Raw genomic sequence first — 15609 nt, 5'->3', positions numbered from 1 at the left:
ATATATATATATATATATATATATACATATATATATATATATATACACACACATAAATATATATATAAATATATATACACACACACACATATATATATATATATATATATATATATATACACACATATAAATGTATTTCAGCTAAAGACTTAATATTTTTCATTCGAATCATGGTCCTCGTAGTGTGTGTGTGTGTGGTGTGTGGTGTGTGTGTGTGTGTGTGCGCCGACTACTGCTTCACTCTGACCCAGGAGACCCCATTACATTTGCAATAAACACTGTGTTGCTATGGCAACAGTTTGGCTGGCCTATTTTTAACACTTATTTGCATGTCTGAGTCTGGTGGTGAAAGATGCATTTCCTCCCCTGGATCTCTCACTACTGAAGGGGGGGGGGGGGGGGGGGGGAGAGAGAGAGAGAGAGAGAGAGAGAGAGAGAGAGAGAGAGAGAGAGAGAGAGAGAGAGAGAGAGAGAGAGAGAGAGAGAGAGAGAGACAGAGACAGAGAGAGAGAGAGAGAGAGAGGGAGAGAGGGAGAGAGAGAAATAGGGAGAGAGAGGGTTTAGCAGGGATAGGAATGGGAGGATCATCACATGACTCACTGTAACCCAGTTACCAAACTGTTCCCAAACAGTCCATCGCTGTAATCACAGTGTGCGAACAATCTTAAATGATTATTGATTGATTAATAGCCTTTCTTTATGGCTGATTTGTATATAAATGTATGTCTTTATCTATACTTTAAAAATAAATGTTGACATGATACAAAAATAAATAAATATTAATACATTAATACATTAATACATATTACATTTTTGATGGTAATGGTACAATGGTACAATAAATTTATTTATGGAGTGATGAATGAGCTTTTTGAATCATCCCTGTGAAGTTCAACTGATTCAACAAAAATGTTTGAATTATCTTATTCAGTACCATTCGGTCCCATAAAGGCCTTATCGTCATTAAGCCGATTTTGACATGTTGTTACAGAAGCGTATGTGTATGTGTGCGTTTGTTTCAGAGTGTCTGTTTCTGTGTGCATGTGTGTGTGTGTGTGTAGGCATTCCAGTGCCCCATGAGTTATCAGCCTCATTACAATAGATATGAAAGCCATGTATCGGTCCTGACTACGTCAACTATCTGAGGTCTCATCGCTTTGAATGTCGACGTTTAATCTCACAAAAGCCCCCCAAAGTGTGCCGTACAGTATTGTTGAAAACACTGTCGAGAGATTACTCCCATTCTTATATTTTATCAAGGTTGCTGCTGTTGGCCACGATTAGGGATCTTGGGAACAGTGATTTAGGTCCCTGATCACCTCTGCCTTTGGGTGTAAATCTGACTCACACATGAGCGCACGCTCATACTCTAGTAGGATAATGGGCACCCTGATAAGAATGCAGATCATGGCGATGGGGATTCTAGTGAAGCAGCCTTTGAAGGAGCGTGTTGAACATGAACCTCCTATTATAGAACTCAGAAGATGAGGAGGGCGGCCTCCTTTATGCAGTGTACAGAGCTACATGTTTAGGGGATGGAGGTGCATTTGTGCATTTGTGCATCCACAATGCAGATACTACCTCAACCATCAGCAACCAAAGAGCGCTGCGCGGTTACCATGGACTTCTTTTAAAGCATCCTGTGGAAGTCGGCCCCAGGGTAATGTCCGCCGATGTGTTCCCAAACAGCCGCTCATGTCTGAGGGCTCCAGTCCTCGTTCAAAGGCCAGACTTGTTTTTCCGGGTTTGTACCAAGTTGCCACGGCGAGGGCTTAATGAGCAGTAAAGCTCGTTAGGGTTAGAGTTAAGGTCAACAGTAAAGCTCGTTAGGGTTAGGGTTGGCAGTAAAACTCGTTAGGGTTAGCAGTAAAGCTTGTTAGGGTTAAGGTTAGGGTTAGCAGTAAAGCTCTTTAGGGTTAGGGCTATCAGTGAAGCTTAGCTTCCTCTGAAATCCACCATCTGTCGGCCAGGGTAACCCTAACCCTAACTAACCCTACCCTAACCCTAACCCTAACTAACCCTACCCTAACCCTAACCCCACCCTCCCCTAACCCTAACCCCACCCTACCCTAACCCTAACCCCACCCTACCCCTAACCTTACCCTAACCCTACCCTAACCTAATCACACCCTACCCTAACCCTACCCTAACCCCACCCTACCCTACCCCTAACCCTAACCTTACCCTAACCCTACCCCTATTCTTAACCCTAACCCTAACCCTACCCCTATTCTTAACCCTAACCCTAACCCTACCCTATCCTAACCCTAACCTAACCCTAACCCTCTGCCCCGTTACCGAGCAGAGGCAGGCACCGCGTCGGCCCACTGAGCCGGCTGATTGGCAGCAGCTTGGGCCAATGAGAGCAGGAACATCCTGACTCCTTACACAACGTGGTGGAGAGTAAAGTTCAGGCGCACTGCTCACGTCGCAGCCTGCCTGACTCCGGAGGCACACGCGGCTAACATTTGTTCTGCTCCCAATGGAACTGATATTTCAACAGTTCTGTTCGTATGTGACGCCCTCAAACACGGTTAAAATAAACAGAAAGTAACGCTTGTGAGTGACTCGTGGAGTCGGAATGCTAATATCCTCACCGCTGTTTGAAGCCCTCCCTGTGGATTGGTTTGAGTGTGTGCCTACTCTTTAAATTATGTTTGACATGTGACCTGTTCAACATTTGAATTTCAATGTTTCCATGAGCTGTTGCTGAAACCTCCTCCTTCTCCCCAGTCCCTCAGGGCGTGATCCAGAACGGAGCCCGGATCAGTCAGGGTCTGTTCCCGGGAATCCTTCCCCTCCCGGGCAGCCCGTCGGGCGGCAGGACCGCCATCAGGTCGGTAAACAAACGTTCAGCCGCATTTGGACAACAACAAATAAGTTGTCTGTCGGTTGTGTGTGTTGGTCTTTGTCTCGGTGATATTTTTTCACAGTGTGTTAAAAAGAAATGAATGTAAAAAATGTCTACGTTAGTAGTTTAATATTCACTCAGCTGTAAAACTTGCTTTGGGTTCTAATTATTGAGTAACGGAGGAGGAAGTGGTTATTATTTCTTTAGTGTTACTGACATGTGTAAAGATTCCAAATCATGATCTCCAGCCATGGTAGAAGGCCTCCATTACTGCACATGCTGAATGGACGATACCACCTTCCACTATGGACTGTGGGCTTGGTTTAGAGTCTTCACACCTCCAGTGAGGAGCTAGAGATCTCTGGGGCTATGTACCATATCCATGCTGAACACCAGTCCTGCAGCCCATCCCATGGACAGGAGCAGTTATTTTAAATGGGGACTTTTCTAATCCGAATGAAGATACATACATTACATGGAATCCAGTCGTTGGCCAATTGATTATTGTTAGAGATAAGGGAATGCTTTACCTCTTTTATAAAGAGATGGATGAGATGGCTCGGTGACGGTTCTTGACAAATGGTGAGGACGGATTGTCCTTCATGCTGAGGATAGCCTCCTGCCTTTGGAGCCGATGTCAGGCCATGGTCCCCCCCCCGACCTTCTCCAACACACCCCTAACTCCACCCTTCATGCCGTCACCCTATCACCCCTCTCTCGGGAGAGCGAGACCCCAGCCAATCTAATAGTAGGATATACTATGTCCCTTAGTGCTCACCCAGAGTTCGACGGTTCTGAATCCGACGAGGATGCCATTCCTACCATACCACGCAGGAGCTCAAGGATCCAGTTAAAGTCAGCTTCTTGGGCGTCCCGGCCACCAAAACACTGCTAGAACTCCTCGGCCAACAAGCGGCCCAGTGGAAGTAGACTCATCAAGGGAGGAAATCCTTCAGGTACCCGACACTGCTCCGGGGAACCCTCAGCACGCACCCCTCTCCCCACTGTCCGCCCGATGCCGCTGGCAGAACTCTTCACTGGACACACGTGTATATACCGTGTACTGGTCCATTATTAAAGAAAACAAGTTCAATTTGTGAAAATACTGTGAAACTGAATGACTTGCCTGCCTGGTATAAAACGAATAGACGGATGGAATACAGAGCAGGAAGCAATACACACACCATGTACAATACACAATGTTTTGTACATCTTATTAATAGGGAGACAAAATGAATACCGATCAAAAGCTGATTCTCCTTCAATGAGACTTGACAACTTGTTGGTAACTTGTACTCTCATTGGCTCATTCTGAAGGACTCGCATTGCTGCGTGTCAGGACTTTATGACAGAGAGCGTCACAGATTACACGGTCGCAGAACACAGAACATAATGTGTGGCTGAGGTTTAAACCTCTTCGATGGACCCAAATGGCAGAACCCGGACCGGACCAGGTCCTTAACTCAGCCGACCCCTCTGGGGCCTCTACTTCAGCCTCCAGACTACCCCTCTGGCGCATCTACTTCAGCCTCCAGACTACCCCTCTGGGGCCTCTACTTCAGCCTCCAGCCGACCCCTCTGGGGCCTCTACTTCAGCCTCCAGCCGACCCCTCTGGGGCCTCTACTTCAGCCTCCAGACTACCCCTCTGGGGCCTCTACTTCAGCCTCCAGACTACCCCTCTGGGGCCTCTACTTCAGCCTCTAGACTACCCCTCTGGGGCCTCTACTGCAGCCTCCAGACTAACCCTCTGGGGCCTCTACTTCAGCCTCCAGACTACCCCTCTGGGGCCTCTACTGCAGCCTCCAGCCGACCCCTCTGTGGCCTCTACTGCAGCCTCCAGACTACCCCTCTGGTGCCTCTACTTCAGCCTCCAGACTACCCCTCTGGGGCCTCTACTTCAGCCTCCAGACTACCCCTCTGGGGCCTCTACTTCAGCCTCCAGACTACCCCTCTGGGGCCTCTACTGCAGCCTCCAGACTACCCCTCTGGGGCCTCTACTTCGGCCTCCAGACCCCTTGTGCTGATGTTCACAAAGGGGCAGGGGATCTCAGGGAGAACATATCATCCTCTGCTGGTGTCCTTGGAGAAAGGTTCTTAAGAATGCACTTTGGTATGCGGTTTGCTGTACCTTCAAGTCTATCAACCGCTATCCTGCTCAAGCAATCAGTTCAAGAAAACGCACATGCAACAGGAAATCCACAAGCCAATCAATGACCCTGCTTGGGCAAAACTGAGTGACACTGCATTTAGCTGTGGATAATGGAGGAGTTATCCACAGCTAAATAACTCCTTCCTGTCCTGCTGTCAGCTCGACTCATAATTGATGAGCCCTAAATGCAATTTGGACAGTCAGGATAACTTAAGGTTTTTTCTTATGGGTTTCATACATGCATAGAAGAAGCAACCTTCAATTCTGAGCTGGTACATCCCTCGCCTGCTAGTTAGTCGATATGTTAGTCTCTGTAAGTGTGTCAAGGCTGTGTTTATCTGATTCCGTTGAATCCCCATTCACCAAGCCTGAGTCGAGCAACATTTTAAAAGAAGACACCCAATAACAGCCTATTATCCTTGAACTATGTATCTACTTATATAATGGAGATAATATTTCCATAATTAACAGCGTTTTCCTCTCCCTTACTGACTTTCAGGTCAGTATTTTCAGGTTGTCGAAAGCGAAGTGACAGCGAGCCTTCCTGCGACTCCCCATTGGTCAGCAGCGACCCCAAGGAGGACCACACCTACAGCACCGCCCAATCAGACGAGGGCAGTGACTCCAGTCTGCCCGGCAATGGGGGCAGCGACTCCGACGAGGACGACAAGAGCAGGATCAAGAAGGAGCCCAGCGATTGGCCCCTAGACCCTGCATCCTGCCAACTTCCCCATCTCAAGAAACGGCATCACTTCCTGAAGAGCAAGCTGCGGCTGGCCGGTGACTCTCTGCCACTGAAAAAGCGACGTACGGAGAAGCCGCCGGAGAGCGACGAAGACGAGGAGATGAAGGAGGCGGCTGGCTCGTTGCTCCACCTGGCGGGTGTGAGGGCCTGCTTGAACAATATCACAAACCGGACAACGAAGGGACAGAAAGAGCCCGCCAAAAACTAACTGGGCCACTTGACTCAAGAGCCCGTCACAATACCTCCAGTCTGAGCTGAGGGTGGAGGCAGCATCACTTTAGATCATTGGTGAGGACCAGTACATCAGGTGACTCATAATGAGACCTCCACTCTGAGCTGAGGGTGGAGGCAGCATCACTTTAGATCATTGGACTGGACCAGGACATCAGGTGACTCATAATGAGACCTCCAGACAGAGCTGAGGGTGGAGGCAGCATCATTTTAGATCATTGGACTGGACCAGGACATCAGGTGACTCATAATGAGACCTCCAGACTGAGCTGAGGGTGGAGGCAGCATCATTTTAGATCATTGTGTGGACCAGGACATCAGGTGACTCATAAGGATTTGTTGCAATACCAAACCATCCCTTCCATTAACCAACCTACAAGGATCCTTTACCAGGGTCACTTTCATTTTTCTTCTTTTTTTTGTCTTGTCAAACAGGAGACTAAAGCCATGACTAAACTTTCTCTAATTTCGTTAACTTTGCAGTTATTTACAGGTTTCTTTAGTCAAAGGTCCTTGTAAAAGTGATTTAGGATCCTTAATTTGAAACATTCTAACCGTCATACCTAAACAAATTGAAATGCACAATGCCCGTCACAATTCCCATCATAAACACAGACTTAGTAATTCCCACTTTCTCAAAAATAGTAATTTTAGAGTACAGAACCCTACAACATTACTCCCTGTCAAAATTAGTATTACTATTAGTTCAGCTGCAATTGATTTAAAGTGTAAGTCAGGCGAAATTGAACTCAGGGTCTTTTTCTGCATGAAAACAGATCAAATAAGCCGTCAAGATATTTTGTTGATCAATGCACTGCTCAAATGGCTAACAGTGCATTAATAATCATAATATGTTTATTTTATTTAGAGCCTTTCTCACACTCAAGGTCGCTTTACAGTGTCATGAGCACACACAGAACAAGACAAAAAACAACACTAATAAAAATTAAATTAAAAATAAATAATACACACAGAGGGTCTATGCAGTTGTGGTAAAGAGCCAAACAGAAAGGTATTGAGATGATCTTCAAAGAGGGAAGGAGGGACAGTCACGGAGGGATTGAGGAAGGGAGTTCCAGAGTCTGGGGGCCATGGCGCTGAAAGACCTGCCACCCAGGGTAGAAAGTCTGGTGTAGGGGACGGAGAGGAGATGTGGTCAGATGATCTGAGTGAGTGGGATGGAGTACAAGGGGTCAGAAGGTCACAGAGGTAAGGATAGCTAGGGGCAGTGCACCAAACGCATCCAAATCACCATTTTTTTAACCACTATAATTTCTCAAAATAGCACCAAACATCTGCAGTAGCGTGACTAGGGTCCATACACATAAGACGAAGCATCAACAACTTAGTTAGCGTACCAGGAGTTTATTTAAAAAGACTATTACCAGTCTGTGCCTTACCGCTAGGCCCATGTTTACAGGAAGTCCATACAAGTCAATTACCGAATGCACCGGAGGGTTCCGTTCAAGGAGGAACGATTTGGAACATATAATTGATATAATTTATGTTCATGTTTTGAAACGGAAATGAAAGGAGTTGCATATGCAAGTTACAGACAAATAGCTAAAGGAGTTGCATATGCAAGTTACAGAACAATAGCTGCTGTCTGGAACTTTTTCCAAACTATTATTAATTTACATTTGCCCAAACAATAAAGTACACGTGTTATTTGTGTTCTTTTTCGATTTGGATGCGTTCGGCAAACCGCCCCCCAGCCAATGCACTGTTAGCCGTTTGGACTGATAGCGTTGCTCCGGGCAAGCTCTATACTGGCTGATCAATGAAAAACAATGTCTGGATGGCTTATTTGATCTGTTTTCATGAAGAAATACCCTGGGTTCAATTCTTCGCCAGACTTACACTTTAACTTTAAGCCTAATTTAAACAGTCTCACATAAGTTGAGGATGTTCCAACTGGCAAAGTTAGGGCAAGATTAAAAAAACAAAACATTTTCCTATGTTGTTCGTTTTTTAATCAATCACGATGGTATATCAAAGCTTGGGAAAATCTGAAACCAGAAAATGCCATTGCGCCAAATATTTATCATGTTGTGATCATTTTGTTTGCTTATCACAATACCTTGATTTAAAAAGTATCCCAAATAGCCATTTCAATATTCAATGTCATCCACTGTGATCATAGAGTAATTGTGTTAGATGGATGTTAGTGTTAATACAAAATAATTCAAAGCTTTCCATTATTTTAGAGAGCCAAAATAGTCATTGAAATGTCATTTTCAGGACAATGTTTGGTTCAACGTTTAGAGCCTTATGACAGATCAGCATTTTAAGAACCCTCACAGAAATCGTAATAATAAGCAATGCTAAAGTAATCAAATGTGAATGCAAAACAAATTAACGGTGCATATTGCACACAACCTCAATACAAATACGTTGAAACTGCACATAAAGAAACCTGCAAAAAATGATTGTTTTTTTTAAGATTTTTATTTTTTTGGCCTCTACCATCATAACGTACTAAAGCAATTCCACACAGTCAGGATGATACTGTATAAAGGTTACTACTAGAATTTTTAAGTTAAATTTCTTAATTTAGGCAATGTAGCGAGCAGGACTTTTTTCTAATTGTGTTGCATGGGTTTCTGTAAGGAAAAACAAGAGAAAAAAGTTTTTTTATGATATAAAAAGTTCATGTAAGGTAAATAATGTATTAAGCATGGAGCATGAATTATTTTCCTAAAACAAATAGAGATCCTACAAAAAAAAAAACTGCCTCGAAACATTGCACTTGGTCAGTGCAAATTTCTCTCCAATGGTCTTTTTGACCTTAATAGTAGATGATTTTGCCATTTTGTTTGCCTGTGTGTGTGTGTCATGACCACTCTTATTTGCTTCTTGTGGAACTGATATTAATCATGAAACTACAAAACATGTTTTCGGGGGTGTTATGTTCGCACTTGTTTAGACACATGGATGCAGACAAAGCGTTTTGTACTGCTTCTCTGAAATGGTCTCAGAAGCTCCAACGGCCATACTGTGACAGGAGCTACAATGTAGTCAGTGTGCTAGATTAAATGTTAACAGATAAATGATTGAGCCCTATTTTGAAATATATCGAAACAATAATTTATCATATATAGCTAAATACTTTTGGCCATGTTGAGTCAAACCTGGGAAGAAAGCTTTCACTATAACTAGTTGGTCCAGGCCCTAAATCTGGTGTTTCATAAATATGAATACATATGACTTATGACTTATATTATTAAATATAAAATGGCTGTCTTCTCTTTAACAGCATGATGCCCATGTCAACATTAAAGTGTCCACAGTGTCTGCTTGCTAACCAGGTTTCTTGTGGGCATACTTCCCTTTTCCAAGTGTATACTGTGATGTTCTTGTCCCGTTGTTTCAAGTATGTGATCATTTTGTCAAGATATCACCTTTCCTTTTCCAGGTTTTTTGGGACAGTATTACTTTAATATGTTTGCCCTGTTGCACATAAATATCAAACAAATGTAACTTTACTATTCAACAACAACCTTATTTATGAATGCCTCTGCATCCTTCCGTCATATTGCCAGATTGTTCAATGCGAGATATGTACATTCAGTGCCAAAGCCTGGAATAATTTTATAAAACCTGAAATAGGCTGCACACATTGACCTGTATGTTGGACAAAATTGCCAGTGAGTTGTAGCATGTCTGTCTGAACCTCTCGTGCAATGTGTAATTTACATAATATGTATTTGTGCCCCACACTACTTGCCGTATGTTGTATATCAGAATATTGGGTTTGACAATATTCTTGTGATGTTTAAGGTTTATATGCATAAATGGTATTTTGACCAGCATTTGATGTGGTAAAAAATAACAAAAGTCTCCTCGATATTTCTCAGAGCAGTACATTTCAATCATGTATTACACCTTATTATATTATTTACGCAAAAGTACATTTAAGAAACCACATTGATTGCAAGAGAAGGGCATGTTCAAGGTGGCTTATGGTAAATGAAAGCAACTGTTGTGCCTAACTGATGCACTGTGCATTTTGCATTGGTTACCACTATTGATTTGCTGCTGGCTGTGTTAGCTTCGCAAATTAGCACGAATAAGAGTTTCATTAACAGGCTAACATGGCGGCAGTTTGGAGATGGCAATGGTTGTTGGTCTTTCTTAAAACTTGTCTGTTTATTTGAGTACATTTATTATATAACTACATTTTTTAACCTCAAATCAAAACACCTGTATTTTGGAATGTCAAACATGGCAGTCGTGTCAAAAGTAGTGATGTTTATTTCCTGTTAAGGAAAGAAATAAGGAAAGTAAGCACATCCTGGTTTCCAACACTTTTGAACTGCTTTTGTATTTGAAGCATCAAGGATGTGAAAAATTGTTAACGGTTAACCTGCCTCCATTATGTGGTTGAGCTTTGACGTGCTTCCCTTAAAGTAAAAACAAAAAAAAGTATAGTTAAATAATGATTGTCCTTATCTACCACCCCTATTTCAGTCAAAACCTTATTTCAGTTTACTTTTACTACAACAGAAGTTAAGCTGGTCAGTATGTCATTGGCAGCATACCCCACTTTGACCAACTTATCCCAAAGGTGAATACAAATATTGAAAACACCTATACACTTAATTGGAGTTTCAAATGGCAAACTAGATATCACAAATAGTACATGTGGATGTGTAAAAATTAAGGATTTCATTTTAGGGTTATCCTCTGATTTGACTTTGCCTGTCTTAAATATTTTTTGTCTTCCATGAAATCCAATTTTGCTATTGTGTTTTTGTACTTCCTGGACAGTATACACCATACAAATGGACTGATTTGCCAAGTAATTGAACATCGGCCAAGTTTTCTAGTTCTATCCATTTTTAAGGCGGTCGTAGAGCTAAGCCGTGTCACGTGCTCAAGCATGACGTGTTTAATGAAAGTCTACAGTATTTGTTGCACACTGTGTGGTGCACTATATGTCTGTTGCGCTGCCAAATCATTGTGTTTTTTCCCATGTCAAAAACACTTGTCCTGATGACATGACCTTCCAAATTCTCTTTCAATAATGGAGACGTACGTTCTGTATCTTCCTTGCTGACAGATCATATTGCCAAAGACAAACAACCCTCATTATTAAATGTAATTATCATCACTTCATCACTCTGGATGTAGGTTTGTTTCTTTGAGTTTTGTCTCCCTGCGTTTCCCCCCCCAGACAAAAAACCAACCATATACTTTCTGTGCCGTTTTGTCTTCCAGTTGCAATAAAAACGAAACATGTGGTCTCTCTCCTCATTCATTGTTTTGGTTTTTGTTTTCCGTTGAATGGGAGCCATCACACTCGTCTAGTTTCTGATATAAGAGTGCTGCTTCTTACGCCTTCAACTCTGTCTAACTTGCCATGGTGGTGGTGGTGGTGACCACCACCACCACCAGCATTACCTTCAGCACCACCCCCAGCACCACCCCCACCACCACCACCAGCACCACCACCTCCAGCACCAGCACCACCCCTACCCCCTTCAGCACCACCGCTGCACCAAATCAGTTCGGCGCCCGTACACTTTCAGCGTTGCATGTTTCAGATGCTGGAAGGATGGGCAGGTGCAGTGTGTTACGCAGATGACATACTTGTGTATGGCGAGAACAAGACCCAGCAGGATGAGAGACTGCGTCAGGTCCTAAGAAAACTCAAGGAAGAGGGACCGACACTAAATGGGGAAAAATGTGAGTTTGCAAAAGACAGCATGCTGTTCCACGCCATCGCTGTTGTTGTTTACATCCCTCCGCGGGCGCACGCAGAGACCGCGTGTGACGTCATACATTCAACAATCGCGAGACTGCAAACACAACACCCAGACGCATTCATCGCTGTCTCCGGGGATTTCAACCATGTGATACCGGACTCCACATTGCCAGACTTTCACCAGTTTGTAAGCTGCCCCACCAGGAAGAACAGGACATGAGGGAAGCTTACACTGCCACTCCTCTGCCCCCACTGGGAAAGTCTGACCATAACCTGGTCCTGCTCTTGCCACAGTACAAAGCACAGATCCAGAGACAGTCTACGACCAAACGCTCCTTCAGGAAATGGTCTCCTGAAGCAGCAGAGGCTCTGAGGGATTGCTTTGAATGTACTGACTGGAGCGTGCTGCAGGGAGCACATGGTGAGGACATAGAGGGGGTCACACACTGCACTACTGACTACCTGAACTTCTGTATGGACGTTGTGGTCCCTATCAAAACAGTACGCTGCTTCCCCAACAACAAGCCCTGGATCACCAGTAATGTCAAGGACATACTGAACAGGAAGAAGAGGGCATTCAAGGAAGGTGACAGAGACGAGCTGAAGCGCATACAGCTGGAACTTAAGGTCCAACTAAGAGAGGCGAAGGAGGAATACAGAAGGAAGGTAGAACAGAAGCTGCAGCATAACAACATGAGGGAGGTCTGGGATGGCATGAAAATCATCACAGGCTGCAAGAAGAAGGGCAGCATCACAGGAGAGGGGGATGCTGGAAGAGCAAACCAGCTAAACCTGTTTTTTAACAGGTTTGACACTCCAGCTCCCACAACCAGCGATGGTCCACTTCACACCCACACCATGTCCATCACCTCCCCCAATTCCACCACCTCAGACTGCAGACCACCCCCACCCCCACCCTCCACACCCATGGACAGTTCAACCCCCCTCCACACCACCATCACCAAGGATCAGGTGAGCAGAGAGCTGAGGAGGCTTCATCCAAGGAAAGCAGCAGGCCCGGACAGAGTGTGTCCAAGGATGCTTAAAGCCTGTTCTGCTGAACTGGGGGAGCCACTCCAGCATGTCTTCAACCTGAGCCTGCAGCTGGGGAGGGTCCCAATGCTCTGGAAGACTTCATGTCTCGTCCCGGTTCCTAAGAAAAAACACCCCAGGGAGCCGGGTGACTTCAGACCAGTAGCACTGACATCACATATTATGAAGACATTTGAACGGCTGTTGCTCCATGTCCTTAGACCCCAGGTCCACCACGCACTAGATCCACTGCAGTTTGGATACCAGGAGAAGGTGGGCGTGGAGGATGCCATCCTCTATCTGCTTCATAGGGCCCACTCTCATCTGGACAGGGAGAGCGGCGCTGTGAGGATCGCGTTTTTTTCATTTCTCCAGCGCCTTCAACACCATCCGGCCCCTCCTGCTGAGAGACAAGCTGACAGAGATGAGAGTGGACCCACTCCTGGTTACATGGATTACGGACTACCTCACAGAGAGACAACAATACGTTAGACTGAAGGGCTGCACGTCAGACACTGTGGTCAGCAGCACCGGAGCACCACAAGGCACCGTGCTCTCTCCCGTCCTCTTCACCTTGTATACATCCGACTTCCAGCATAACTCTGGGCTCTGCCATGTGCAGAAATACTCAGACGACACTGCGATAGTTGGCTGTATCAAGGATGGAAGGGAGGGGGAGTACAGGAGCCTGGTTGAGGACTTAGTGCAGGTGGTGCAGGTCCAACCATCTGCAGCGGAACTCCTCCAAGACCAAGGAGATGGTGGTGGACTTCAGAAGGAAGAAACCACATCTCCTACCCGTGTCCATCGAGGGGGTCGATGTGGAGGTGGTCAGGACCTATAAATATCTGGGACTGCAGCTGGACGACAAGCTGGACTGGACAGCAAATATGGAAGCTTTATACAGGAAAGGGCAGAGCCGTCTGTACTTCCTGAGAAGGCTGGGGTCTTTCAACATCTGCAAAAAACTACTGCAAATGTTTTACCAGTCTGTGGTGGCCAGCGTGCTCTTTTATGCTGTGGTTTGCTGGGGAGGAAGCAGCAGGAGGAGAGACGCTGGTCGAATGGACAGACTGGTTCGGAGTGCTGGCTCAGTAGTGGGAACAGAGCTGGACTCTCTGGTGACAGTGGCAGAGAGAAGGACCCTTGACAAACTGCTGTCCATCCTGGACAACACCCACCACCCTCTGCATGACACCTTCACCAGGCAGAGGAGTGTTTTCAGTGGCCGACTGCTGTCCCAGTCTAGCTCCACTAATAGACAAAAAAACTATTTTGTCCCCCTGGCCATCAGACTGTACAACAGCTCCCAGTAAAGGCAGGGAGGACAATAGATAACAACAATGGACATTTTATTTATTTATTTATTTATATTTATTTATTTATATCTGTATTTTTGCACATCCATCTGCACTGTTTTTATGCGTGTTTTCGGCTGCTACTGGATACTTGAATTCTGAATCTATCTATCTATCTATCTATCTATCTATCTATCTATCTATCTATCTATCTATCTATCTATCTATCTATCTATCTATCTATCTATCTATCTATCTATCTATCTATGATGTTTCTAGGTCACAGTGTCACTGTGGACGGGGTGACACCTGACCCAGGGAAGATTAAAGCAATAAAAGAGATGCCTGCACCAACAGATATCGAAGGGGTGAAGAGAGTGATGGGAATGGCCAATTACCTCAGTAAGTTTTTGCCCCATCTTGCATCCTACCCACGCCTGATCAAAGACCTGCTATGTGGAAAGAACGAGTGGTGTTGGGAAGAGCCACAGAAAGAGGCCTTTCAAAGGCTCAAAGCAGAACCGAGTTTCACACAGGTGTTGGCTGCATACTAACCGACAGCTGAAACGTGCGTATCGGCGGACGCCTCATCGTTTGGACTAGGGGGGGTCCTAACTCAACAGCAGCCAGATGGAACATGGAGGCCCATTGTGTTCATCTCGAGAGGTATGTCTGATACCGAAAAACACTATGCACAAATAGAGAAAGAAGCTCTGGCAACTACGTGGGCATGTGAGCGTTTGTCCTCCTATCTCATGGGACTGAAATTCAGATTAGAGACAGACCACAAGCCACTAATGCCATTGCTAAGCACCAAGGCTCTCAACAAACTTCCCCCGAGAGTGCTGAGATTTAGACTGAGGCTGCTGAGGTTTACTTATGACATTGTGCATGTGCCGGGTAAAAGCTTGATAACTGCTGACACATTGTCAAGGGCCTATAGAGCATACTTTCACACAGGAGGAAAGAAAGAACGAGGCTGCGGTCACCGTGTTCGTGGATGCGGTCACTCAGAGTCTTCCTGCCACAGAGCCCAGATTGGAAGAAATTATAGAGAGACAGAAAACGGACCCGGTCTGTGCGAAACTGATCAGGTACTGTGAGATGGGGTGGCCAGAAAGACATATGCTCCCCCCAGAGCTGGCCCCCTTCTGGCCTGAAAAGAGTAACATCACCCTGACTGGACAGCTACTTCTCAGAGGCCAAAGGATTGTGATCCCACGTGACATGAGATTCTTCATAATCTCCACTGTGGGCACCAAGGGATCGTAAAATGCAGAGCGAGGGCCCGCCAGTCAGTCTGGTGGCCAGGACGGTCTGTCCAAATCAGTCAGATGGTGGGAAACTGCAGCACATGCTCACAGCATAGGGCAGAACCGCGAGAACCGTTGCTGACCACATCTGTGCAAGATAGACCCTGGAAACGAGTCGGCTCAGACTTGTTTTTCTGGGAAAATTAGACATATCTTCTTGTAGTGGACTATTTTTCACGGTACATAGAGGTAGCCTGCCTCAAGGTAGCTTCAGCTGCGACTGTTTTAGCTGCCCTCAAGGATGTTTTCGGTCGCCATGGACCACCAGAGACTGTCGTTTCT

At 45.2% G+C, this 15609-nt stretch overlaps 1 protein-coding gene across 1 annotated transcript in view; it reads left to right on the top strand.

Moving 5' to 3' along the window:
* foxn3 (forkhead box N3) overlaps positions 1–11212 on the top strand; it is a 38598-nt gene extending 27386 nt beyond the window's left edge. The window contains exons 5-6 of the mRNA XM_056591242.1: positions 2734–2836; positions 5501–11212. Coding sequence (XP_056447217.1) covers positions 2734–2836; positions 5501–5954 — 557 coding nt within the window. The 3' untranslated portion in view covers positions 5955–11212. The remainder of the gene's footprint in view (positions 1–2733; positions 2837–5500) is intronic.
* Positions 11213–15609: the final 4397 nt, after the last annotated feature.

This window comes from Gadus chalcogrammus, chromosome 5, assembly GCF_026213295.1.
Source record: "Gadus chalcogrammus isolate NIFS_2021 chromosome 5, NIFS_Gcha_1.0, whole genome shotgun sequence".
Lineage (NCBI taxonomy): Eukaryota > Metazoa > Chordata > Actinopteri > Gadiformes > Gadidae > Gadus > Gadus chalcogrammus.
This window is presented reverse-complemented; position numbering and strand designations above follow the sequence as displayed.